The following is a 24,976-nucleotide window of genomic DNA, read 5'->3' as shown; positions in this document are numbered from 1 at the left end:
TGGTGTCAAACATAGCGCAGTCGCTGACTTCCAACATATAGGCACCGGGGTGGGATTTCATGCAGAGGCATGCAACTGCTCCTCTATATCTTAATATCAACTAATTTGACCATCCTGTGGCTTTTAAATTGTCCTCCAGATGTGCCCGAAGATTAAAAGCTTTGGAGGCCATAGCTCCTTGAGTGGAATGTGCCCCATGCACGGCTGTACCTATGCCTGCCTGTTGCATACACCATCTCACCAACCTAGCTAGTGTGGCTTGGGACACTTCCTTGAAGGGCTTGTGCAGTGCTATGAACAGCTGCATCTCCCTAGGCTGTCTCTGCTGCTCCGTTATGGCCATGTGAGCCATGAGAATCTTGATTGGGCAAAGCTTTGACTGTCCCGGGAAAGCTGGTTAGGTCGCTGATTTGATGTTTGTTTTGGTTCTCTTAGTGAAGTGGAAGGCAACTCCTTCTGGTTAGTATGAACCGTTACCGATCTCTTAGATGTCAGCAAAATAGGAGAGTTACCACAATGGCTGAAAGGGCCTTTGTAGGAAATTCACCATTATCCATTCATCTCTGAAACAATTGTAAAACCTTGTTTACATCCCACAACTGTGTATATTTTGGCGTGGGAGGTTTAAAAAAACTTGACTCCCTTTAGCAGGCTACATACCAGGGAGTGTTTCCACATAGATATGCTCCTATGTGTGTGTGGCTCGCTCATATCAACGATCTAAACATCACTGTTCTACATGCTTTGCCTGCACTGCCAATGCTGCTGAAACATTTAGGAAGCAAATTAAATATGTTCTAGAATGATGTATGTTCCTTGTCATGCGCCAACTATGCCATCTGGTCCAAGCTGATTTGTACGATTTCACTGTATCTGGTGCTGAGGATTCCTCAATGAGGCATTCAACCTCTCCTGAAAGCCCTGGCTGGTACCAGGCACCCCTGAAATTGACCAAGCCATTGGGCTCAGAGTCCCTTGTTATATTGGGGAGTAAAGTGATTCTGAAGGATCCTCTGGTACTGTGGTAGCAAAATCGGACTCTTGCATGACATTTCTAGCAGGTATGGAAACCATGCTTTCCCTTACCAGGCCGGCATGAATAAGATTAGCTCAGCTTGCTGTCTTCTTGTTTGTGCAAGTGTCCTCATGATCATGGCAAATGGTGGAAATGCATACTCCATCCACGGTCCCCAGACTTGAAGGATGGCGTCTGTTGCCACCAGTTCCAGATCTGGCATCCAACGTGAGAGTTGCCTGTTCAATCTGTAATTAAACAGATCCGTCTGGCATGGACCTCTCCTATGCTCGTGGAACACGGTCTGCTCCAGCTGCCAGTCACTGGAGTCTTTGAGGTGCCTCGAATTCCAATCTGCTACTTTATTGACCATGCCCAGGATATTCAGCTGTCACTGTGATGTTACGTTATGTTATGATTTATACTGCGCACCACTGCCGTTTGCATAGTATCCAGGTGATCATGTGGCTTTGTAAGAAAAGTGGGTGGGGTTGGTTCGTGAGGGAAGAGGGATAGGATAGAAGTTGTGCTCTTGTGTTGATGCTTGGGAGAAACTGGCATATGTTTGTGTCAGCTTTCTGGGTGTGCTTTGTTGTGTGCACTGGGCTTGTTGCATCCGGAGGGGTAGCGTCTAATGTCTGGGTTGTTTGTTGTTTGCCACTGTTTGGCCCTGTGGTGGGGTTAGCGGTGGGTGTGTGGTTTGTGTATTTCTGTGTGTAGTTTTGCCAGCCCTTTTGGGCATGTGTATTACATGAGAGGTAGGTGGGTGTTGTAAAGAGGAGGAAGAGTGGTTAGTTGGTTTCTATTTGGCTCTGAGAACGTGGTTATTTTATTGTTGGTTCTTCGATCCGTATTGTTCCTTGTTTGCTTTGGTCCCAGAGTATGGTTTGTGGGGGTGCACGTTTTCATGCTTGCCTCAGACAGTTGAATTGCCAGGTTTTCAGTCATTTTCGGAACGTGAGATGGGCTTCCATCTTATTTCCTTGGTCCCGCGTTCGATAGGTTAGCTATCAAATAGGAGAATGTGGTTCCTCCAAAATGTCCTTTTCTCTTAGCGTTTCGTTTCTATTTGGACGTCGTTGCTCGATCGTGGGTTTCTTCCTGGTTGGTAGCAGTTGATTTTAGCTTGGAGAAATCGAGCTCCTTATCAGTGTAGTGATTTGTGAGCGATGCATAGGGCTTTACAGTTAATTAATGTTTGTACTGGTAGCCAGTGTAGACTTCTCAGAACTGGTGTGATGTGGTCTCTTCTATTTAGTCTCAGGAGTGGTCATGCTACAGTATTTTGGATGTGTTGTTGTTTTTTGTGAGGCGTTCTGGCATTGCGGCTGATTGTGTAGCCTAGTCTCGATAGTAGCAAGGAGATAATTGTAAGGGTTCTGTGTGGGAAGTTGAGGTTGGGTAGTATCCCTTTTATTAGTCGCTGGAGGCTGAAGCATTTTTTCGCTATTGCATTGAATTGTGGTTCTAGAGAAAGTCTGTTGTCCATGAGGAGTCCCAGATGTTTTTAATCACAGACAGTCTATCTGGTTCGGTACCCATGGATGGAAGCCTGCTCAGGTATGTCTGTGTTGCATTGTCTTCTGGACGGAAGATCACCATTTCTGTTTTGGTTAGATTTAGCTTGAGATTGTTGGTCGTCATCCAGGTGTTGTCATTCATTCAAGGTGGTACGGGTTCTGGGACCAAAGGAGGTTTTAAAAAAAGGAAAGGGAATCACATAAGGAGGAGAAGAGCTCTTAAAGTACAACCAGAAGGAATCCAAGGGAAAGGATTTAACCCCGGATCAGTGGCATAATACCTTGTGGAAAATGAACATTTCTTTTGTTGTTTTGACCACCCGAGACATTGGAAAGTTTTCTGTTGGCAAGAACTGTCATTACCACTTTAAGTTCTGAAAATATCGTCCTTGCACATTTTATTTAAGTTACTAGTGTTAGGGACTGAAATAGAGTTTTTGGACACCACAGCTGACAAATCAAACCTCAAATCCTTTTAATAGCAGCATTGCCAGTCAACATTCGCCAACACCTCGAGTGACTCTCAAGCATGGTTTGTTGCATTAGAATAATAGCAGATAGTAATGAAGTTACCGAACAAGTACTTGGTCACTGATGACCGACCAGACCAAGCAATATGCTTTCAATAGCGAAAGCCTTTCAGGCACGCTCCTGTGAGGCTCCATCGCCTTCAGTTCCTGTGGGCGTGATGATGCAAACTAAACAGAGTTGAGTATGTCCTTTCCAAGAACTGCGCTGACTCTGTGCATTCAATAGATCCCATCAAAGATGGCACCTGCATTGTGGGTTCCAGCAATGGCCACAGTGAAACACACAGAACATAAATACAATGCCCAGCCAAATTAGTGTTTTTTTCTCCATTCCTGCGTTGCAGCCCTTCCTCTGAAAAAAGGAAACCACTTGAGGGGCTTACACAGTGTCCGGACTCCTGCATGGCCCAGGAAAAGGGACTACATGTCCCAAAGTGCTCTACTTCTGCAGGCTCAACTGCATTTTACCCATGAACCAAAGCCACACCGTGCCATGACAGCAGGCATTAACCCTGCATGTCCTCTGAGGCCTTGTACTCCTACTGCACAATGTAATCTCTGTGGTGCTCATCATTGTACGGTGTCCCAAACAGCAAGGGTATATCCAGCATTCAGTGAGGCGCCTGGACACTCAGCAACACAGTGATGCCCCTCTCCTCCGGGGAGTGTCTCTCCAGCAATAGGAGGTGCATCTCCTCGAGTCATCCTCTTTGGTGGCATCACCATCATATCATTGGTATCAGGGGACTCAGGAAGAAAGCAGGAACAACGCAGGACCCAGTAAGTACAAAAGGAAAATATTTTATTGTTGCAGGTTACAGGGTACATGGTTAAGCAGGAGAGCAAGGTGTTAGCATCCACCAGGTATAAGCTCCCATCCTGAAGTCCCTTCCAATCGTCACTCCTAGAATGTAGGAAGCCCCAGGTTCTATGTTCCATTCCACAAGCATAGCTCAGGCAAGGCACATACTAACTACACTGTAGTGGTAAAATGGCTACCACACGGTAAACATGAAAAGGTGCACAGGAGTACATCCAAAAAGTCTAAATAAATAAGGTATCATTGCCACCTAGGCTTGGTGTAACGCTCACCTGATTCCCGCAGAGGCGCCTGTCTTGACTGGGTGAATGCCGTATCTTCAAAGGTGATGTGTAACACACGGTTGGCTCTTTGGGCTGGACCTCTGTGCACTGTATGTCTGACTCGAAGAGTAATATGTCTGCAGATAGAAAATATGGGATTAATGAACTGGGGTTATTGGGTGCCTCTCTCCTCTTCCCTTTCTCTTCTCCTGTAGAACCCCAAAGGTTAACACCCTCACCTTAGGTAAGTGAACGCCGAGCTCTCCATCTGCCTCGGGGCAGGGTGCCGTAACCAGTTTCTTCACTGGATAAGGGTGCAGGCCTCTTGACCTCAGAGGACTGCTGTCCGTCGTTAACTGCAGGAACGGTAAGTTCTGGGCACTTCAAAAGTGTTAAAAGTCTTTTGTAATGATAGCTCTTGTTTTGCAGGGTTCCGGCGATGGCAGATGGCGGGCTGATGAGAGTTGAGGATCGAACCCGCGTGAGGAATAGAAGCGCCTGGAAGCACGTAAGTAAGCGCTTGTACCCTGCTTCACGATGCGCACTAACTGTCCCTTTTATCTTGCAGGTACAAGTTCGGAGCTTTAGAGAAGCTGAAGGGTGCTGGAATACCCACTGGATTCGGCATGGGAAGGAGTAATGGCACGTGAGTAATAAAGTTGCCCAATGTCTTTAAACGCACCTTCTTTTGTCTTTCAGATGCGGGATGCAGCGCCGAAGGCCTCCGGAGCGTGCGAAGAGCTGGTAAGCTTTTGTCTTTCAGATGCCGGAATGCAGTGCGAAGACCTCCGGAGCATGCGTAGAGTAGGTAAGCCTTTGTCTTTCAGATGCCGGAATGCAGCGCGAGGCGTTGGTGACAGCCGATGGACCAGGTAAGAGATGCGCTGCCACTGAAGACCGTAGTGCTAACCTGTTCTTTCTTTGTCTTTACAGGTGCTGCTGAAGACTGGATTCCAGGATGGTAAGCCTTTGTTCCCTTAGGCCCAGGATCAGAAGCAGAAGACACGATGAGCGTTCTGCTGCAGAGAATGCAGAATAACGCAAAGCAAGATTCATCCATCGGGTGTGGTTTAAATAGCCTTCTGTAGTGCTTAGGTGTCTCCTTCCACAGCCACGCCTAGGTAAGAAAAGAGTTCCTGCTTTCCAGAAGAGTTCCAGTGTTCTGAACCTAGGGAGTGGCTCCTGCCCCACCCAACAGGAAAAGTAGTCCCAAACAGAAGAGGATCAGGGGTTCAACTGGCAGGTAAGTAAGCAGCATGGTCTGCTGCAGGTAAGTCCACCCAAGCATTATGAGCCCGGCGCTTCCAGCGCTGGGACTGGGCATCTTTATGAGCCTGGTGCCACTGGCGCCAGGACAGGGTCCAAAAGGTCCCAATTGGGACTGGCTGGCACTCGGAACCGGGGTTATGGGTCTGCTTCCAAGGGAGTCGGGGAAGTCCTGATCTTTTGGAAGCAGAGATCATGACAGCACCCCCCCTCAAGGCCCCTCCCAAACCGGGCTTCTCCGGGGGTTTGGGCTTGTTAGGAAATGTTCGATGAAATCTTTTGATTAGACGAGGCGCGTGGACATATTCTGCAGGTTCCCAGGATCTTTCTTGGGGACCGTAGCCTTTCCATTCACTCCAGGATGCTTTTGACTTCAAACTCGAGTTCTCCATCAACTAGAATAGGTTTTGGAGATGTAGTTAGTCGGGTTTGAGGTTGCACGGGTTTTAATAGAGAGACGTGGAAGACCAGATGTATCTTCATGTGAGGGGGCAAATCCAACTTGACCGCTACTGGATTTACTATGGTAGTGATGGAATAGGGACCAAGGTATCTTGGGTTGAATGTGCGTGGTCCTTTTAGAGGTAGATATTTGGTGGATAACCATACTTGATCTCCTACTTGATATTGGGGGGCTTCCTTCCGATGTTGGTCTGCTCCTTTCTTGTATTGTTCTTTAGCCCTTTGAAGGTGAGAAACGGCTTCCTTAAAGGCTTGGGTGATTGTAGAATGCAGGTGGTCTACTGCTGGTGTTCCAAGATCTTGGAGTGGATCCAATTCCGAGGTTCGAGGGTGACTACCGTATAAAAGAAAAAACGGGGTCTTCCCAGTTCCCGAGTGGACAGAGTTATTGTAGGCATATTCGGCTATCCAAAGGATATCTTTCCAAGTTTTTTCAGTTTGTTGTAGCATGCAGCGCAAATACTGTTCCAGAGTTTGATTGGTCCTCTCGGTTTGTCCGTCGGTTTGAGGGTGGTGGCTGGTCGAAAGTCTCACATCAATTTGAGCCGACCGACAGCAACTTCGCCACAAATGAGAAATAAATTGACTACCTCGATCCGAAATTAGAACTGAAGGAAAACCGTGCAGTCGGACGATGTTTTCGAGAAATTCTCGGGCCAGAGTTGCTGCTGTTGGTAAGCCTTTGAGTGGAATGAAATGCGCCATCTTGGAGAATAGGTCCACGATTACTAGGATCGTATTGTATCCGGAGCATAGAGGTAGATCGGTGATGAAGTCCATAGAAAGCGTATGCCAAGGGCGAGGCGGGATGTCAATAGGGCGTAAGAGGCCGGCTGGTTTTTCCTTTTGACTCTTGTTTTGGGCGCATACTCCACAGGACATTATAAAGTCTCTGATATCTTTTTTCCACGACGGCCACCAGAAGTAGCGCTTGATCTTTTCCGAGGTCTTGGTCATACCGGGATGTCCTTCCATTAAAGAATCGTGATAACAAGAGATTACCTTTTTCTGTAAATCTGTGCTGGGCAGGTATAACCGTTCTTGGAAATATAATAGGTTGTCCTTCACCGTAAAGTCCTTTCCCTGCAGATGCCAATTCTGTATGTCTGCTGGAGTTACCAGTAGCCTGGCTTTATCCTTAACTTCCTCTATGGATTGTGTGGCGATTACACCTAGAATTCTTTGTCCGGGAATGATAGGTACAGGTTTAGGATTGATCAAATGTTCTTCCACTCCCATCCGAGAAAGGGCATCAGCTTTACCGTTTTTTGTACCAGGTCGATAGGTAATTGTGAAGTCAAACTCGGCAAAGAATAGTGCCCAACGGAGTTGCCTAGAGGATTGAGCTTTTGCGGTTTTCAAATATTGCAGGTTTCGGTGATCTGTAATCACAGTAACGGTGTGTCGGGCCCCCAGAAGATAATGCCGCCAAGCCTTAAAGGCGGACTTGATAGCTAGAAGTTCCTTATCAGTAATAGTGTAATTGATTTCAGGAGGCGAGAATTTGCGGGACCAAAATGCCACGGGATGCAACTGATTGGTTACTGGATCCTTTTGTGATAGAATTGCCCCCATGGCAAGGCTCGAAGCATCAGTTTCAACGATGTAGGGGAGTTCTGGGCGAGGATGTTTTAAGATCGGTGCAGAGATAAATCTAGTCTTCAAATTCTGGAAAGCTTGTTCCGCCTCGGTAGACCATTCAAAACGTTTGTTTTTCTTTAACAAGGTGGTGATGGGCTGGACTATTCGAGAGAATTCGGGGATAAACCTGCGGTAAAAGTTAGCGAAGCCTAACATGCTTTGAACACCTTTTACGGAGGATGGCGATGGCCATTTGAGAATTGCATCGACCTTCTTTGAATCCATACGCACTCCGCTAGGTGATAATATGAATCCCAAGAATTCAACTTCAGTCACGTTGAAAACACATTTTTCCAACTTAGCGAAAAGTTTGTGTTGACGCAATCTCTCGAGGACCATTTTCACGTGTTTCCGATGTTCAGTTTCCGATGAAGAATAAACGAGGATGTCGTCAATGTAAACAACAACACACACATCTATGAGCTCTCTGAGGACATCGTTCATAAAATATTGAAAGGCGGCCGGGGCATTGCAAAGTCCAAAGGGCATGACCTGATATTCAAATAGCCCATACTTGGTGCGGAAGGCCGTCTTCCATTCATCGCCCTCTTTTACTCGTACCAAGTGGTAGGCTCCTCTAAGATCCAGCTTTGTATATATGCATGCTTTTCTGACTTGGTCCAGGAGTTCAGGGATCAAAGGTAACGGATATCTATTCTTAACGGTGATCTGGTTCAGGGCGCGATAATCTATACAAGTTCTAAGGTCCCCTTCTTTTTTTGGAACGAAGAACAAAGCTGAGGAAGCAGGGGACTTGGAAGGACGAATAAACCCATTCCTAGGTATTGATCCAGGTATTGTCGGAGGTGAAGATTCTCAGGCTCGGTGAGGGCATAAATTCTACTACAAGGAGGAGTAGATCCAGGTATCAGGTCTATCTGGCAGTCATAAGACCTATGAGGAGGTAGAGAGTTAGCCTGATCCTTCCGGAAAACATCTTGGAATTCTAGGTATTCAGGAGGTAACTGGGGAGCCTCCGAGGAAATTGCAGCCAGTGCAACACCAGGTCGAGGGTGACAAATAGAGACACATTCTGGAAACTGAACCGTTCTTGCTCGCCAATCGATCTGAGGATTGTGCTTCTCTAACCAAGGAATTCCTAGAATAATCTGGAACTGAGGGGCCTTGATCACATCGAACACAATCTTCTCATGGTGTCCATCTTGACTTACTAGCGTCACTTCTTGGGTGGTATGCGTTACTGGTCCGGAGGCTATCTCCGTACCATCCACCGTAGTAATGACGTCCTTTACAGCCTTTGGACAAAGAGTCAGATTCATCCTCAAAACCATTTCATGATCCACATAATTGCCGATGGCACCGCTGTCGACGTAAGCTTCAATCGCATGTAATCGATCCGGATGTTCAGGGCTAATGAGGACCATAGGTATCACGAAATGCGAGGTCACGGAACTGGTTTTAACACTCGGCAAGAGGACCTCTATTCTTGTCGGGCGAGGTCGTTTCCCTGCTCAGAGTTTGTGACCCTGGTAACTGCAGCTCCTACTGCCTTCTTGGCTGGTTTCACCGGACAGTTTCGAAGAAAGTGCCCTGAGTTTCCGCAATAGAGGCATAATTGCAGCTGTTTTCTCCTTTCCCGCTCCTTTTGTGTTAGTGGTCCTTTCAGGCCCCCTATTTGCATGGGTTCCCCGGAGTCTACTCCTTTGGCAGGAGTTGGTGGTTTGGAAAATACTCGAGCATCAAACTTGGAATGATCGGCCTTCCTGTTCTGCAGTCTGTGGTCAATTTGAACGACTAAGTCAATATAGTCCGAACAGTCTTGCGGGGGATTCACTACTTGGGCTAACACATCTTTGAGCTCTCCACGTAGACCTCTATAAAACAGCGTAATCCTTTTGTCCTCAGGCCATCGAGTTTCCACTATCAGTCTGTTGAAAGACGCAATATAAGCCAAAAGGTCTTGATTACCCTGTCGCAATGAAAGGAGCTCATTGTCCAAGGCCTGCCCCTGTGAATGTCTTGCAAACAGTTTTTCCATACTGAGCTGAAAAGCTTGAAAATCATGGAGAACCGGATCATCTTGATTAACTAGAGGGATCGACCAGTCTGCCGCATTGCCACTAAGGTACGAAAGCACGAAAGCTACCTTAGCTTGATCAGTTGGAAAGGCTGCTGGCCGGCATAAGAAGTGCAACCGGCACTGATTAATAAATACTGCAAACCTCTTTGGGTCACCAGAAAATCGTTCGGGCGGAGCCAGGGGTACATTCCCAGGTAGGTTGATCTGCACTGGGTTCGTAGAGGATGTTGAAGGAAGATTTGCCCCTGATGCGGGTAACGGAGTTTGTCCGGCTTGTGACTGTAGCAATTGTCTAGCGAGATCGTCTGTTCGCTCCTTGGAAATAATCAGTTCCCTTCTTAGAGCATTCGTTTCCTGACGGGCTGCATGCACTTCTGCTCTTAGTTGCCCAAGTAACTGGGCTAGCTGGTCGGTATCCGAGGTTTCCATAGCGCCTGGGTGGGAGTTTTGCGATAGGCTTTGCGTTCTGTAACGCTCACCTGATTCCCGCAGAGGCGCCGGTCTTGACTGGGTGAATGCCGTATCTTCAAAGGTGATGTGTAACACACGGTTGGCTCTTTGGGCTGGACCTCTGTGCACTGTCTGTCTGACTCAAAGAGTAATATGTCTGCAGATAGAAAATATGGGATTAATGAACTGGGGTTATTGGGTGCCTCTCTCCTCTTCCCTTTCTCTTCTCCTGTAGAACCCCAAAGGTTAACACCCTCACCTTAGGTAAGTGAACGCCGAGCTCTCCATCTGCCTCGGGGCAGGGTGCCGTAACCAGTTTCTTCACTGGATAAGGGTGCAGGCCTCTTGACCTCAGAGGACTGCTGTCCGTCGTTAACTGCAGGAACGGTAAGTTCTGGGCACTTCAAATGTGTTAAAAGTCTTTTGTAATGATATCTCTTGTTTTGCAGGGTTCCGGCGATGGCAGATGGCGGGCTGATGAGAGTTGAGGATCGAACCCGCGTGAGGAATAGAAGCGCCTGGAAGCACGTAAGTAAGCGCTTGTAGCCTGCTTCACGATGCGCACTAACTGTCCCTTTTATCTTGCAGGTACAAGTTCGGAGCTTTAGAGAAGCTGAAGGGTGCCGGAATACCCACTGGAGTCGGCGTGGGAAGGAGTAATGGCACGTGAGTAATAAAGTTGCCCAATGTCTTTAAACGCACCTTCTTTTGTCTTTCAGATGCGGGATGCAGCGCCGAAGGCCTCCGGAGCGTGCGAAGAGCTGGTAAGCTTTTGTCTTTCAGATGCCGCAATGCAGTGCGAAGACCTCCGGAGCATGCGAAGAGTAGGTAAGCCTTTGTCTTTCAGATGCCGGAATGCAGCGCGAGGCGTTGGTGACAGCCGATGGACCAGGTAAGAGATGCGCTGCCACTGAAGACCGTAGTGCTAACCTGTTCTTTCTTTGTCTTTACAGGTGCTGCTGAAGACTGGATTCCAGGATGGTAAGCCTTTGTTCCCTTAGGCCCAGGATCAGAAGCAGAAGACACGATGAGCGTTCTGCTGCAGAGAATGCAGAATAACGCAAAGCAAGATTCATCCATCGGGTGTGGTTTAAATAGCCTCCTGTAGTGCTTAGGTGTCTCCTTCCACAGCCACGCCTAGGTAAGAAAAGAGTTCCTGCTTTCCAGAAGAGTTCCAGTGTTCTGAACCTAGGGAGTGGCTCCTGCCCCACCCAACAGGAAAAGTAGTCCCAAACAGAAGAGGATCAGGGGTTCAACTGGCAGGTAAGTAAGCAGCATGGTCTGCTGCAGGTAAGTCCACCCAAGCATTATGAGCCCGGCGCTTCCAGCGCTGGGACTGGGCATCTTTATGAGCCTGGTGCCACTGGCGCCAGGACATGGTCCAAAAGGTCCCAATTGGGACTGGCTGGCACTCGGAACCGGGGTTATGGGTCTGCTTCCAAGGGAGTCGGGGAAGTCCTGATCTTTTGGAAGCAGAGATCATGACACTTGGTGTGGGAAGATGGTCATAAAGTGAATAGAAAGGACGAACAAGGTTTGGCTGCACTTCAGTCCATAAGGGAGATAACGTGATAGTGCTATACAATAGATATTGATGTGCAACTGGGCCCCATTGCGATGGTGGCCTTAAGGTTCAATCGGTCCGCAATCTAGGTGTTAAAATCTCTGCCTCCCTGTCTCTTGACAACCAGGTCGCTTTTGTATGTAGTGCTGGTCATTTTAAACTCTGCATCCTGCGGAAAGTCTTGTCCTTTATCCCTGCTGAATGCCAGGCTCGGGTAGTGGCAGCCTTGGTTCTCAGCACTCTTGATTATTGTAACTCTTTATTTGGCCCAGCCTCGTTACCTGACCCAAAGGCTTCAATTGTTACAAAATGTTGCCGTCCGTTCCGTACTTCGCCCCCCCTTCGGATCCCACATCTCCCCGCTGCTCAAGAAATTACACTGGCTTCCTGTAGCCAGTCGGATTTTGTTTAAATCAATGTGTCTGGTGCATCGTGCCTTCTATGGCTTGGGCGCTGAGTATCTCCAAGCAAAGTTTACTCACTACACTCCTGCTCGTCTGCTGCGCTCTCAATCTGCGTGCCTTCTCAGTCCCCCCCGTTATCGTCTGTCTCGTATGGGAGACCATGCCTTTTCGGTGGCGGCTGCTAGAGCCTGGAATTAGTTGCTTATGCCCCTTTGCGCAACTGAAGACCATCTCACTTTTCGCCGGCTGCTTAAAACTACTCTGTTCTATGCCGTTTCTCTCCTTGGCGTTATCACCGTATTGTTTCTGATTCCTCCTCAGTAGCCAGCGCCAAGATGCCTTTGGGTGTACGTGCGCTTTATGAAGTTCACTTAACATAACATAACACGGACTAACCAGTGCCCCAAAAACAAAATGTGGAAAGTGAGTGAGGCTAAAATGACCTCCAGCAGGTATGTCAAGGGTTCTACTGATACAGATTTCAAAGTTGCAAAAAGAAAACATCTACACACCATACCTGCCTAACCTCCGGATTTTTCCCAGAGACTCAGGAATTTTAACCATTTCTCCGGGTCTCCGGGAAAGATCCTGGAATCTCAGGAATTTTGGTGGTGGACAGCTTTCACTGATTGTTTTTTTTGTTTTTTGTTATGCTTGCAGGACTGCGGCGCAGCAGACTGCCTGCCTGAGTGTGGCTTTATCTCTGTAGCAATGACTGTAACGCTTCCAGCAAATTGGCAAAAAGAATGCAGGTGAAGCAAAATAACACACGTTTATTTTGCTTCACATTTCATTCATTTTTGCCGACTTTCAATGCAAATGCGCGTTTCTTTTGCTTTTGTTCTTTTTCCCAGGTTAGGGTGGACTCAGCCCCATTGAACCACAGCCATCAGGTTTACAGGCTGGACAGCTCACCACTTCACTACATAACCTGATGAAAAACAACTAAGTGAAATGTCCAATTTCCGTACTGCAAAATTCAGGGAAAACCTTTGTATTGGTTCACGGAGTTTGCATGTGCACATTTTAATGTGTTGTTTTTATGGAAGGCGAATGCAATTTTGTTGGTTGTGAAAAGGCAATTTGAACTGCAAATTTCTGACGTCACATCACATTACAACAGAGTTTACCTTTTTGACATGTGGGCTGAGTCATGTGAAAATGGGCAGAGTTTTGTGTGACTGTGGGCGGGGCATACATCTCAGCAATTTTGATTTTCAAATGTAGGCAGGTATGCTACACATATGGCTGGACCCCCTTTTGCAATGGCGCAGACGGGCTAAAAAACTGCGGTGTGGAAGGTTGCCCAGAGCAATGCCAGTGGTACAGATTCATTCAAAACCTTCCACCCATCACTTTTGTGGTCACAGTTTGTCTCACTATGTGAGAGAGGGTATGCCCAGACGTGGGGCCCTTGCTCGCTGCGTAATAGGGAACCAAGCTGCACCTCAGTGAGGAGGCCCAACAAGGCTGAAACATGCCTGGGGTTGCTTGTGTTTCCATGCAGAGGGGACCTGGCATAGCAGTTTGGGCTGGGCTGCTACCATTGGTGGAAGCACCTGACTGATTTGCATATGGCTGGAACCCTTTTGCAATGGCGCAGACTGGCTAAAAAACGGTGGTGTGGAAGGTTGCCCAGAGCAATGCCAGTGGTACAGATTCATTCAAAACCTTCCACCCATCACTTTTGTGGTCACAAGTATGCTACACACTCATTTTACAAAGCTCAACTGAGAAACTGAAGAAAGTGGAATAATGTAACCATGCCAGCATTATCCATTCCATTCAGGAGATGCTTCCCACTCTTGGAGTTACCCATTAGAAACCCTGGTCTACAATTCCCAGAATGCAAAGTTAAAGGCAGGACTGGTCAAGTGTTCTCAAATGGGTACGCTGACATGTATGTCAATGCCCTCATGACTTAAAAAAAGGTTGCTACGTATCCTTGCAATTCTTACCTAGTACTACATCTTACTACAGCCATGGACTGCGAATAAAAAGACTGGCAGCGTCCGTTTCTATCAGACGACCAAGGGTTTAGATAGAACAGCAGTGAGTCTATGCCTTTGAAAGGCTTTTCTTGTGTGATTGGCATCCAATCCGTTGTATTCACCGTTATTCGTTGTTGGTCTTTCTTCTATATCCATACATTAAAGATCGTCTCGCTCTCTTTAAATCCGACGTTGCCATCTGTCCGCTGGCTCCTCCCACAGGGTGCTGACGTCAAGCTCTGGAAATGGGCTTGCTCTTCTTTCTCTTAATTCGATGGCGGCTCTACGTCAGCGCGCGGGGTGGCGAGTGGGCGTGTCCAGGCTGGGTCTTTAACCCTTTAGTCACGCCCACCACTCGAGTCGATCCCTAAGGCGGCGGCATCTACGGCGTATCCAGGGTGAGTGCCAGCGGCGCGAGCTGTGTGTGTAGCACCCTGTCCGTGTCACGCGTCGGCGCCTCCAGCAGCAGACTCGGGTATCGTTCATCAGACTGCCTCTGTTCCCTCCCCTTTCTTATCGAAATAAGCAGGGCGTAGCCCAGCTCAGGGTCTATTGGGATAACTAGGATCCCTCTCGCCGAGCTTTGTTTGGCATAGTGACATCTTCCCACTAGGACCCCCATTGCAGAGCATGTTTGGGTGCAAGATCCCTTCATCAGATTGCTTTCCACGATCCGTACGGATTTCTTCGAATCCGTAAGTTCCATTCAGCAGGCACAGACCCGTTTGATCTCTTCAGCAGATCCCTGCACCAGGTCGTTTCAACACGTTTTGGGCACCCTACAGTCGGCCACTTCAGGAAAGCTGGTGGTTTCTGACAGAATCCCTCACTGCTGGTCTGTAGCCCGTTAGAGTTAATCGCTGTGTGCCCATTTACGTCACCACTACTGATCGATGTGGCAACTTTGGATAATCTGACACGTCCCTGCGAGGTTTTGTTAAAGTGGCACTTAATACCCTCAGCATCTGATCCATGTTTGCCCAACTTTTAATGACCCCCATTCTGCTCTTCACCCCAGACCAATTTCATCCAGTTCAGTAGGGAGCTTAATGTTTGAATCTGATAGGCTTCAGCGCATTCCATGGCCCCCTTTGGCGATGATGTTTTTAGATCCACCCCTCTGTACCGGTCCTCTATGGGCGTGCTTCTGCTGCCCTAGTTCCTCTGGGCCTGCCCTGCGTTCCATCGGTCCCTCCCGGCAGCAGATCTCAGCCCCCTCACCCCCCTTGGACCTCGCCCCTCCTGTTGGACTCTGGACTTCTGGATCCCTTCTGGTGGCTTTTTATAGCCCCCCACTTCTTTGATCCCTTCTGCTGCTGGTTTGGCTGGATCCCTCTGCTTCTGATCTCTTTGGTACTCTGCTGCTGATCTCTCCGAGTGGCGCGCACAGGATCTGCATTATTTTTGTCTTGTTTCCAGTCTGCAGGGCAGAGGACGAGCCGCTCTCCGCCACCCATCTCATCCACTCTCCCCCTGTGTCTCCGCCATGGCTTTGTGTCTGCAACTATTCAAACAATGTGAGTCTCCAGATCTCGTGGGTGTGCCGTGTTGGTCGTTCATTGCATTGCATGCCGTGCTCCCCCCCCCCACCCCTTGCATTCCTCCCCCTTTCTGGTGTGTTGGTGTCTTGTGCTCTGATCCGCTGTAGCCTCCTGCAAACCGTTACTTCTGCATACAATCCTTGTTAAATGGTGTGTGGCTGGGGTTGCAATCTAAGCAGCAGTACGTGGGTAGGAAGGAGAAAAGCATTCAGACCCTGACTTGGCTTTTTATTGTATTATTTTTTTTGTATTAAAGCAGCAGTACAACCAGACATATTGGGTAACGTTACCCTGTCCATTTTTATACATCCATGTATAGTGCATCTTCACGTCTGCAGCTTACTACAATGTGTGTTCTTTCTTAAATAAAGGGGTTCGTTCCCGCCACGACTGCTGTAATGCCTAGTGTTCTCTTCACACCCGTTATGCTAATGAGAGAACCGTTCCTATGTACTCGCCACCTTGGGGATGACTACGTGTGTTGGGTAGCTGCAACACTTGTGTTTAGTAAATGGTTTTTGGGGCATCAAATTGGCGTGTCTTTTAGCACTTTCCGTTTCACATGGGGTTGTATGTATGTTAGGCAAGTATCGTCAGAATACGCTTTGCTGAGCAACTTTAGTTTTTGGAATGAACAGTGTTCTTTTAATCCGGCTTGTTCCTGGATTTCAAGTGTTTTCCTTGTGACCATTCTTAACGATCTGTAGATGCCTGATACATACTGCACTGTGTTCCTTTTGTTTGTTGCTCTTACATTCCTGCGTTTACAATCTGGAGGGGTTCGAGAGAGTTACAGTACTGGCATCTGAATGCTCACACCTGACCCAGCATACCGTGAGACGTGTATTGGTGGTTTTGTTTTGCATCATACGGTTTTGGTATGTAGCTCTGGTGTAGGTTGCAGGCACTAGGATTTTTGCGACTCTAAACCTGCTTGCCCCCGATGTCTGGTGCAGACAGATCAATTTAAGAGTTAGATCTAACGGGAAGAACGTGGCCACACACAGCACCTTTAAGGGATGTTATGTTAAAGGAGGGCAGTCTGCAGATCACCCATACAGGGCATTAAGTGCAGAAAATCGCAGCAAAACAATCGAAAAAATAGAGGAGAGTTCAAATGGGTGCACTTCACGCAGCTCATCCCTATGATGGTACCATCACATTCAAGTATACGGGGGTGGGACCTGCGGGGTGGGCTTCAATATTCATTTCTTTAGATAGCGGACCGCATGTTATTATTTATATGAGGGACATGTCTGGAGTTTTGGGTCACGTGTTTATGGAAAATTGGGTCCCTTTTTAATGTTGCTGGTTTGTATTATTTCCGATGTGTGGTACCGTTTGTTCAATGGTCTCCCACTGATTGTAAGCAGTTGGGTTGTTGTCATGGTGATGATGGGCGTGAAAATGTGGAGTTTTTGGTTTTACTACTGCTTTAATGCCTGAATCCATGAATCATGTGGCGAGGGTGGCACAGGGTCAGGCCTGCCTAGCAGTTCCCTGCATGGCTTGCTGGTTGCATTGGGATTGTGCCAACAGTTGCCCGGGCTGCTATTTTCCCTCCTGGCTACTATCCCTGATATGGGTGCCATCCCGCTGTGTGCCAACTGCCGAGCTTCCTGCTGTGCCCAAAGTGTAGTAACACGAATGCGTTTCTTTTTTTGACCTAGTGTCCTTGCGAGGCCTGGTGTGTTGTACTCCAGAGCTTTCTGCTGTTTCATAGCCCTTAATGCAATCGTCCAGGTGGAGCGCCCCATGCTGGAGTGAGGGGGGCTTGGCGTAGAGTGTGTGCCATAACACCAGGAGACTGACTTTTACAAAGCCTTTTTGCAGGAAATTCCATTATTTGCCAGTCCTTTTCAGTCAGTGCTTGCCCATGGCTTTGAGGGCCTACGTAGTGTCCATATTGCACCAGTGTCCCCCACCAAGGCAGTACGTTTCAATGGCCTGGGGTTTTTCATTTGCAACCCATTGTAATCTGATATGTTGTCTGAACCAAGAATATGACTCGGAGACTGTCTTGATTAGTATAAGAAATGCTGAACATACAGCCTGATGTGCCCCCCCAACCACGCATCGAGCAGGATTTGCTTTTTATGCCACGGAGAATGCCTCTCATTATGCAGTTGTACCAAGAGGAGCGGAACGCTTCCTACGTTTTGGTTCTCCTCCAAGGACAGTGTTTCTTTTTTTTTTATGATTGTATTTCTAGCTCTTTATTCTATGGCAGAGCAGCTTCAAGGTGCAAACTAGTTCTAAAATGTGTATGTTGTGAGGCAAAATAACATTGCTGTTTTCGAATTAAAACAAATTTTGGGTGTGGAAATAACATGCTTGAAACTAAGAGCAAGACTACTTCCTCTTAGGGTACTGTTCAGGAAAAATTGTGATCTGAAATATGACTCCAAGTGTGTACCCCAATTTAGAGGTCTGGGGGTATACATGCAGACCGAATGAAACGCCTTATACCTTTAGCCGATGTCTGAAGAGGGCTTTACGAAACATTTTCGTTTTTATTTTTCACCCATTCAGTGTTTTTGTGGCACTGGTGCTGGACTTTTTCCTTTTCTTGCCCGTTTTAATTCAAGTTGTGGCATTTCGGTGTATTGCGTGATATTGGAACAGAACCTGAAAACCGAGTAAGACCAGGTATTTTCTTTGGGCACTTCTGACATGTCTCTTTCGACCAGTGTTTGTGGGCAATAACCCCATAGTGGAGGGACTTCCAAATCCACCGCTGACATGTGATTGCCTAGAAAATCGCCCACACCAGCACTGAAACCCAAGCATTGCAGAAAGCCTCCAAAACGGGCCTCTCAACAGACAAAGGACCTACTTTACAGTGTCTGGATGTAGTATGCCAGGTATGTTTGGCTGGTCCAATAGGAAGGACAGTGTTGCCTTGTTGAGCCCTTGGGTATGTTGTTTCGGTGGGGACCAGATCATTTTACAGCAGAAGTGTTTCCGTGTTCCAACTTTGGATTTTATATACCTAGTGGGGAGCAAAAAAGCAATGTTACAACAAGGGGATCAGGGCTGGCTGTAGATGTGTTGGGGCCAGTTTCAAAAATATGTTTGGGGAGCCTGCTTTCCTACAGCTGGGAAAACCAGCTTGAGGCACCTGTGGGGTACATAGGCTATAATGGAGAGATAAAGGGATGCAGAGAGGGTGCTAATAGCTGCAGATTATCATGGGACAGGCAGTCCTGGGGGAGCCGAAACACTATCTTCTGGCAGCAAGAGGCAAATGTGGTCAAAATCTGAGCAACAAAGTGATAACAGTGCTGGATATTTCAAGTGGCACACAGGGTGTAATGGCCTGAGGGCACTAGCAAAAGCAGTCTCCAAAGTGTGCACTGCAAAGCACACATATGAGGCCCTGAAATAAAGCATTTTGCTTTACGATAAGACTGCCGGCATGGGGGCAGCTGCTGCTCTAAGGTGTGGTGTCTGGGGAGGGGTGCAGCATCGGGCTCGTGGCCCATGTCAACAGAAGGGTTGAAATGCCATGGTGCTGTCCCTGAAGGGGATACAGTTATGGGATAAAATAATGTGGATATATTTAGGATAATTATGAAGGATGCTGTTAGGTTAAAGGGAGCAGGAATACATTTGGTTAGATGTGTGTTGGCTAGTGATTGTTTGACCCTTTATGGGTTTGTTAGGTCCTAGAGAACATTCAGTGAGGTGTTCTGTGCCTTCTGCCAGTTTCTGAATTGCCAGAGAGATGGCCCATCTTGGTTGGGTAGAATGTTCTGTATTTTCGGTGCTTATTTAAAAGTTTGCTCCCTGCTCTTTTCTATTTTGAGGCTCCCGGTTTCCAACCTGGAGATGACCAGGCGTCACTGGGCCAATCAGAAAAGTTAAGTATATCTGCCAAGTAAGTGTGGGCATTGGTATTTAGTGCCTTGCAGTTGATGTTATGCTACTGGTATTTTATACCATGTTCCACTGCCATTGGCTTGGTCTTCAGGTACTGCAGCGGATCCGAGAGCTGGGTGAGGTAGGTTGTTGAGGGAAAATGAGATAGCTTTGCTGTTGGATTGATGTGTGCAGGCCCAAAGTCCCCTGAACTCCACATGGTTCTAGGTGTCCTATGTCAATAGCATAGGTGCATCGTAAAGGTAATGCAGGCACAATTTGGACAGGTTAGGTTTTCTCAGTCAACGGTACTTGTTACCAAACAAAGCAATGAAACCATTTTGCACCTTGGCCTCAGTGGGGGGGGGGCGCTTGGCTGAATCTGGGTGGGCATGGATGGACTGATTCTGCGTTTGTTATTCCACGTGGATGAATCTGATTTTTCAACTTGTTGAATCTGTGCACCGCATTGGCAGAGCTTAACCTTAGAAGTGGTCTGTGCAGTTGAGGTGCCGTAGGAAGGAGTTTTGATGTGCTTCTTGATGCGTATTCGGCCGTTTCGTGTATCTCACTCAGATATAAACCAGTTGTGCGAGTCCCGGGATGGGCAGGCTTTCTTTACCCAGAGAACAATAGTCCTAGTTACTAAAGAGTATCTGGGATACGTTTGCAGCATGTGTAGTTCATAGGCGTAGCCAGGATTGTCTAGCAAATGGGGCCTGATGCTAATGTAGTTTGGGCCCACTACACTGAAAAAGTATCTGTAAATACCCACACAGCGCTGCTGAGTGGACATTTACAGATTTTGGGTGGGCCTTGCCCCTCAGGCCCTACTCTGGCTGTAGTTTACAAGGGTACAGCTTTCACATGTGAAGTTAGTTTTGTAAAAAAAAAAAAAAAGACCTGTTTTACGAACATTTGTCTGGTCAGCGCCTGCGCTGTGATTGGCCATCAGTCCCTTGATTTCTCATGATCTATGGAGATTGGCATGGGGTACACAGTCAGGTGACGAGCGTGCCCAGCAGTAATAACAAATATATTCTTTCGTTAGTGGCGCTTGCTACAGCAGTATTCTAGTTTAATGGCAGGCATCGTAAATGATTCTTTCTTCGACCTCGAAAGGTTGAACGCCGCACCCTGCCTTGCTGGCACCCAAACCTGTGACTTGCAGGCTGAGCACAGATCGCAGAAGGGGCGCCCCCAGCCGGATGCGCGGCGGCGCTCTGCTCCCGGCAACCAGCCCCTGTCGACAACTCGAGTAGCCAGCCGGTCGCCCCCTTGAGACTCCTCGGGCTGGCAGGCGGTCTATGGCTGAATTCCTGAGCGGGGATTTGGTGTCCCTAGGCGGCCCTTGTCGCACTACATCAGTCCCTTTTCGAAGTAACACTTGCGCTGTCATCGATGGGATGGTTTCAATTCTCATTAAGTCCACTCGGTCCCCACCACAATGCCAAGCTTGCTGGCTGTTAAAGTGCCGTCATGAAGGTACTTAATAGCTGAACATCGATCATACTTTTGTAAGATTAGTTATTTGCCCCAAGAGAGGACTTTCTGAGTGGGAACTCCTCCACGCACAGAGCTGGGTACACGGGGAACACGTTTTTGCTTGTTAGAGGACGCCCAGGTATATATATAAATACCTAGTGTCTAGCTTTTCTGCCTTTGTCCATCATATGAACATTTGCAAAATAATGTATTTGAATTCTTGCTTTGGAAAATTCAACCTTTTATGCACAGAACCAATTGGGCAAGATAATGGCAGAAGATTTTTATATGGAGTAGTATGTAATGAAAAAGGGTTATGGATTTGTACATTTTGAGGTCCAAGAAGCAGCAGAACGCGCTATGGAGAAAATGAATGGTCTGCTCCTTAATGACCGCACAGTGTATTTACAATTTCTTTTTTTGGGACTAACTTGAATTTAAAATCTTCAACAAATTTGAGACACAATTAACTTGGCTTGCAGGGCACCCTTTGCACTAAATTTGACATAAGTTGGACAATGTCAGCATTTTTAAGAAGGAAATCTGGTTAGGCAGACGCACTTCCAAGTCAGAAGACCCAGAAACTTTCAGTGTCCTTATCCATTTTAGCATCTTTGTCTCCACCTGTGTGCATGAGCTGCCATACTTTAATAGAGGGAAATAAAAAATGTGATTTTGTTTGTGTTTTTAAAAAAAAATTTAATTGCTATTTCCAAAAAGCACATCCGTGCTAATTTAGAACAGTTTACCTGTATGAGATCAAATGGGAACGTGCAATGTGGTGGCACCCCAGGAAAGTTATGCAAGTTAAACTTTAAAAGAAGTGTTGCTTTAATTGAATTTTATAGCGCATGTCTGCCACTATTGGTTGCCTCGCTGCGCTTGGCACTGTAAGAGCCAAGGGAGGTGGTTTAATTTGTGGGAAAGGCAGATGCGAAACCTCTAGTGTTGATGGGTGCTGTTCTGAAGTACCCAGTTCATGAGAGCCAATTTGCTTTTAGATTTGGAAATATGATATGGCATTTATAACGCGCCTGTACACAAGTGTACAGGCGCATTGAGAAGAGCCCAAGATCTGATAAAATACAGTGCTTTGGATCTGGTTAGCTGCTGATGTGGGTATGTGACGGGTCTAAAGATGAGCGCTTGGTTAGTGTTGATGTGAGAGCAGTTGGGCCTGTGGCGCCCTTCTGTGGGGGTTTTGTGGGTATAATGTAATGTGGTGGGAGATTTAGTCTGGGGAATTCATGGCTAGGCCTTACAAGGAAAAAGACCTATGGCCCTGCTCTAGTATCCCTGGCCGTATACAGACCGGTCTTTCTCTTTCTCTCTCACATAAATACAATGTACCATGTGAGAAACAAAACCAGCATCATTGGTTTGGCAGATGAGGGAAAGGGTAGATGTGTAAACCCGGACATTCCCATAACCTGCTGAGACTTTTGGGAGGCAAGAACTTAAGGTTCAGTGGCAGGACAGCTTAAAATGTGATGCATGCAGTCACCTATTTGCCAGGCTGCCGCTTCTTGTCATACACCACAGCAATGTGTTTTTTAAAAAATTATTATTTATTTTAAAGCTATGTCAGCGTTTTGAATTTAATTAATATTATGATTGTTGGTGTCGATTTCAGAGTTAACGTGCTTGCAGCCCATGAAAGAGTCTGATCGTATGCAGTGTTTAGCCTTTTTTCCATGGAGTTGTGTTTTCCTGCACTCTTGGCCACCATTGAAGCTTTCTTTTGTGTTCTTGTGGTGAGGGGCCAATCAAGTGTAGATAAAGAGTAGGCTCACTGCTTTAATCCCACTCTTGTGAATAAAGCAGACATTCTATTCTTCATTTCTAGCACTTATTATTTGCTAATCCTAACTATCTGGGAATGCATTTAGCAGAACTAGCTATCTGGGAACCCATCAAGCAGAACTACCAACCAATGACGTCTCAAGCACCTATACAGTAAGGACATGAGTTGGGACAGATCTGCATGTCTACACTCTTCAGTCTCCGCCAAAGCAATTTGACCCAACAAGATAAAGGGAGGACTTAAGCCCAACAGCCTGAACCCGAAGGGAAATGCCACCCCCCTCGACAAGCACTGGAAGCTTAACAGGAATAGTGCCCCCCTAGAAAGCACAGACACACCATTATGCTAACTCTTTCCTCTGCACCAGGAAACAATAGAATGCAGCTATACCCCTCAATTAATTCAGCCTAGCTGAACACATACTTGCACACCTCCACGATCCTCTCAGCAGTCTTTAAAATGCAGCTATGCCCCTAGAAATCGGCCTAACTGCACACATAACCTCATTCACAACCTCCAGCACCGCCAGAATGCAGATACCCATGTCCATTGGCCTTGCTAGACTTATTCTACTGATCTCTCACAACCACCGCACCACACCTAGCACTAGTATGCACCTACACAACACTTATTCTACACTGGGTGCACAGATACCTGGTGCACCCAAGCACCTTTTACTAAATTACTCTCTGCTGATCTGCACTGCAGTCCCTGAGGACGTGCAGCCCACAGCACTTTTCAATCATACCAATGGTAAAGGGCACTATACAAATGCCAAATAACATAAAGCCCCATATTAACTTCGAAATGTAGATTGAAACCTATGTAATAATTTCTGTAAATGTTGATGCATGGCTGTGAAAGTCAAAAGGGGCTTCATTTGTACATTTTTCAGCCGAGTCAACTGTTCCCGTTGCTCGCAGCATTGCACCATGCCATGGGGTGTTTTTTGTGAAATGCAGGCACCACAACCCCAATGTTGAAATGTCACTTGGTTGTGTTCTAGGCTGTGCTTGGGTATCCCTGCCAGCTGCACGCTTGCTGGTAATCTCTTGGATCTCTGGGTCAGTCACAGCTGCAGCATTGGAGGAATTGCAGAAACACAACTCCCAGTGTTCATGGTCCTCTTGGCTCTGTCAGTTCCCACCGCTACTGTTCAGGCATATTAAAGTACCTTAGAGCATCTTCTCTTGGTTCTTTCAATTTTTCAGTGCCACTGTTGAGCACGAGCACCACAACACCCAGCCTCAAGTTCTGTAGGTTCTCTCTGGGACATCTGTGTTTTCCTTTGGGTTGATTACCACCTCCTCAGTTGTCCAATGCCTCTGTTCCTCCCCCTGGATGCACAGTGGCTCTTCTACCTGTGGTTGTCACTTTCCAACACTCGCACTCTCCTCTCTTCCCCCTCATTCAATAGCCCTTCCTTCTGTGTGCACTAGTTGGCGGGAGTGACACCTTTCAGGTTGAAAGGTGAAATAACGGGGTTCAGGAAGAATCACCGCCGAGCAGGTATGTTACTTCAAGGTTTATAGTTATACAAGTAAGATAAACCGTAGTCAAATGACCGGCACATCCCATCAGACCAGCTATAACCTCCAACTGTCACTTTTAGAACCCATGTCCCCACACGTTCTACAATTGGTGACCTCACACCCTAGTGACCTCACAAATACACATCCAGCATCTAATCACAACAAAAGGCGTGGTCCGCTTTCCATGAACATGTCTGCTTTGTGCTGCAGTCTGTATCCTCGATTTTCTTTTTCTTTCCTCCACTTCGGATCCCTGTGCACTGCTCCACGAGTCCCTTGATCATGGCTATGGACCAATACTCATTTAACTCTGTTAAACCCGTTTGCAGACAAGTGTTGCAAGTTGAGGTGCACTATTTTTTGTTTTTGCTATGGTTTGTTAAAACTGCGCTCACGTACATTCTTTCGAGTTGATTTAGGACCTATTTCCCCCCGCCCCCGAAACCTCACAGCAGAAGAGCTCTCTTACCTGTTTGCCTACACATCTATAATCTTTTTGCTGTCACTTCTCATGTTAGCGCCTTGATGCCTTAGGTGATTAGCTGTGCTATACAAGTGAATTTGATTTCACTGGAAGAGCTGTCCCTTTAAATTCTCAGCCGTTGTGTGCCCCTTATGAGAATCCGAAGTAGAAGCAAAGCCTGTGGTTTTTAGTCAAGGCCTCGTCAATTTCTCAAGTGCTGCATCGTTACACTGTGCCCGCATTGTTTGAAAATCATGACGCTGCATTGTATTGAGCAGCGCTGCCAAGGCCGCTGATGGATGGTCTAGCATTCCACTTTGTTT

General features: G+C 47.1%; 1 protein-coding gene across 5 annotated transcripts in view; it reads left to right on the top strand.

The window, feature by feature from the left end:
- DLGAP4 (DLG associated protein 4) overlaps positions 1-24,976 on the top strand; it is a 1,951,934-nt gene that overhangs the window by 1,668,814 nt on the left and 258,144 nt on the right. The window contains exons 1-2 of one of the 5 annotated variants that reach the window (XM_069652307.1): positions 14,232-14,365; positions 15,387-15,484. The exons of 2 other annotated variants lie outside the window; for them this stretch is intronic. In XM_069652307.1, the coding sequence (XP_069508408.1) occupies positions 15,454-15,484 (31 nt within the window). In that variant the 5' untranslated portion in view covers positions 14,232-14,365; positions 15,387-15,453. Of the gene's footprint in view, positions 1-14,231; positions 14,443-14,731; positions 15,485-24,976 lie in introns of those variants that run through there. 2 more of the 5 variants (XM_069652308.1, XM_069652313.1) reach the window with 2 other exon arrangements.

This window comes from Ambystoma mexicanum, chromosome 3p (assembly GCF_040938575.1).
Source record: "Ambystoma mexicanum isolate Mex_15411 chromosome 3p, UKY_AmexF1_1, whole genome shotgun sequence".
In the NCBI taxonomy this organism is placed as follows: Eukaryota; Metazoa; Chordata; class Amphibia; order Caudata; family Ambystomatidae; genus Ambystoma; species Ambystoma mexicanum.
The sequence above is the reverse complement of the archived record's forward strand: the minus strand, read 5'-3'. Positions and strand labels throughout refer to the sequence as shown.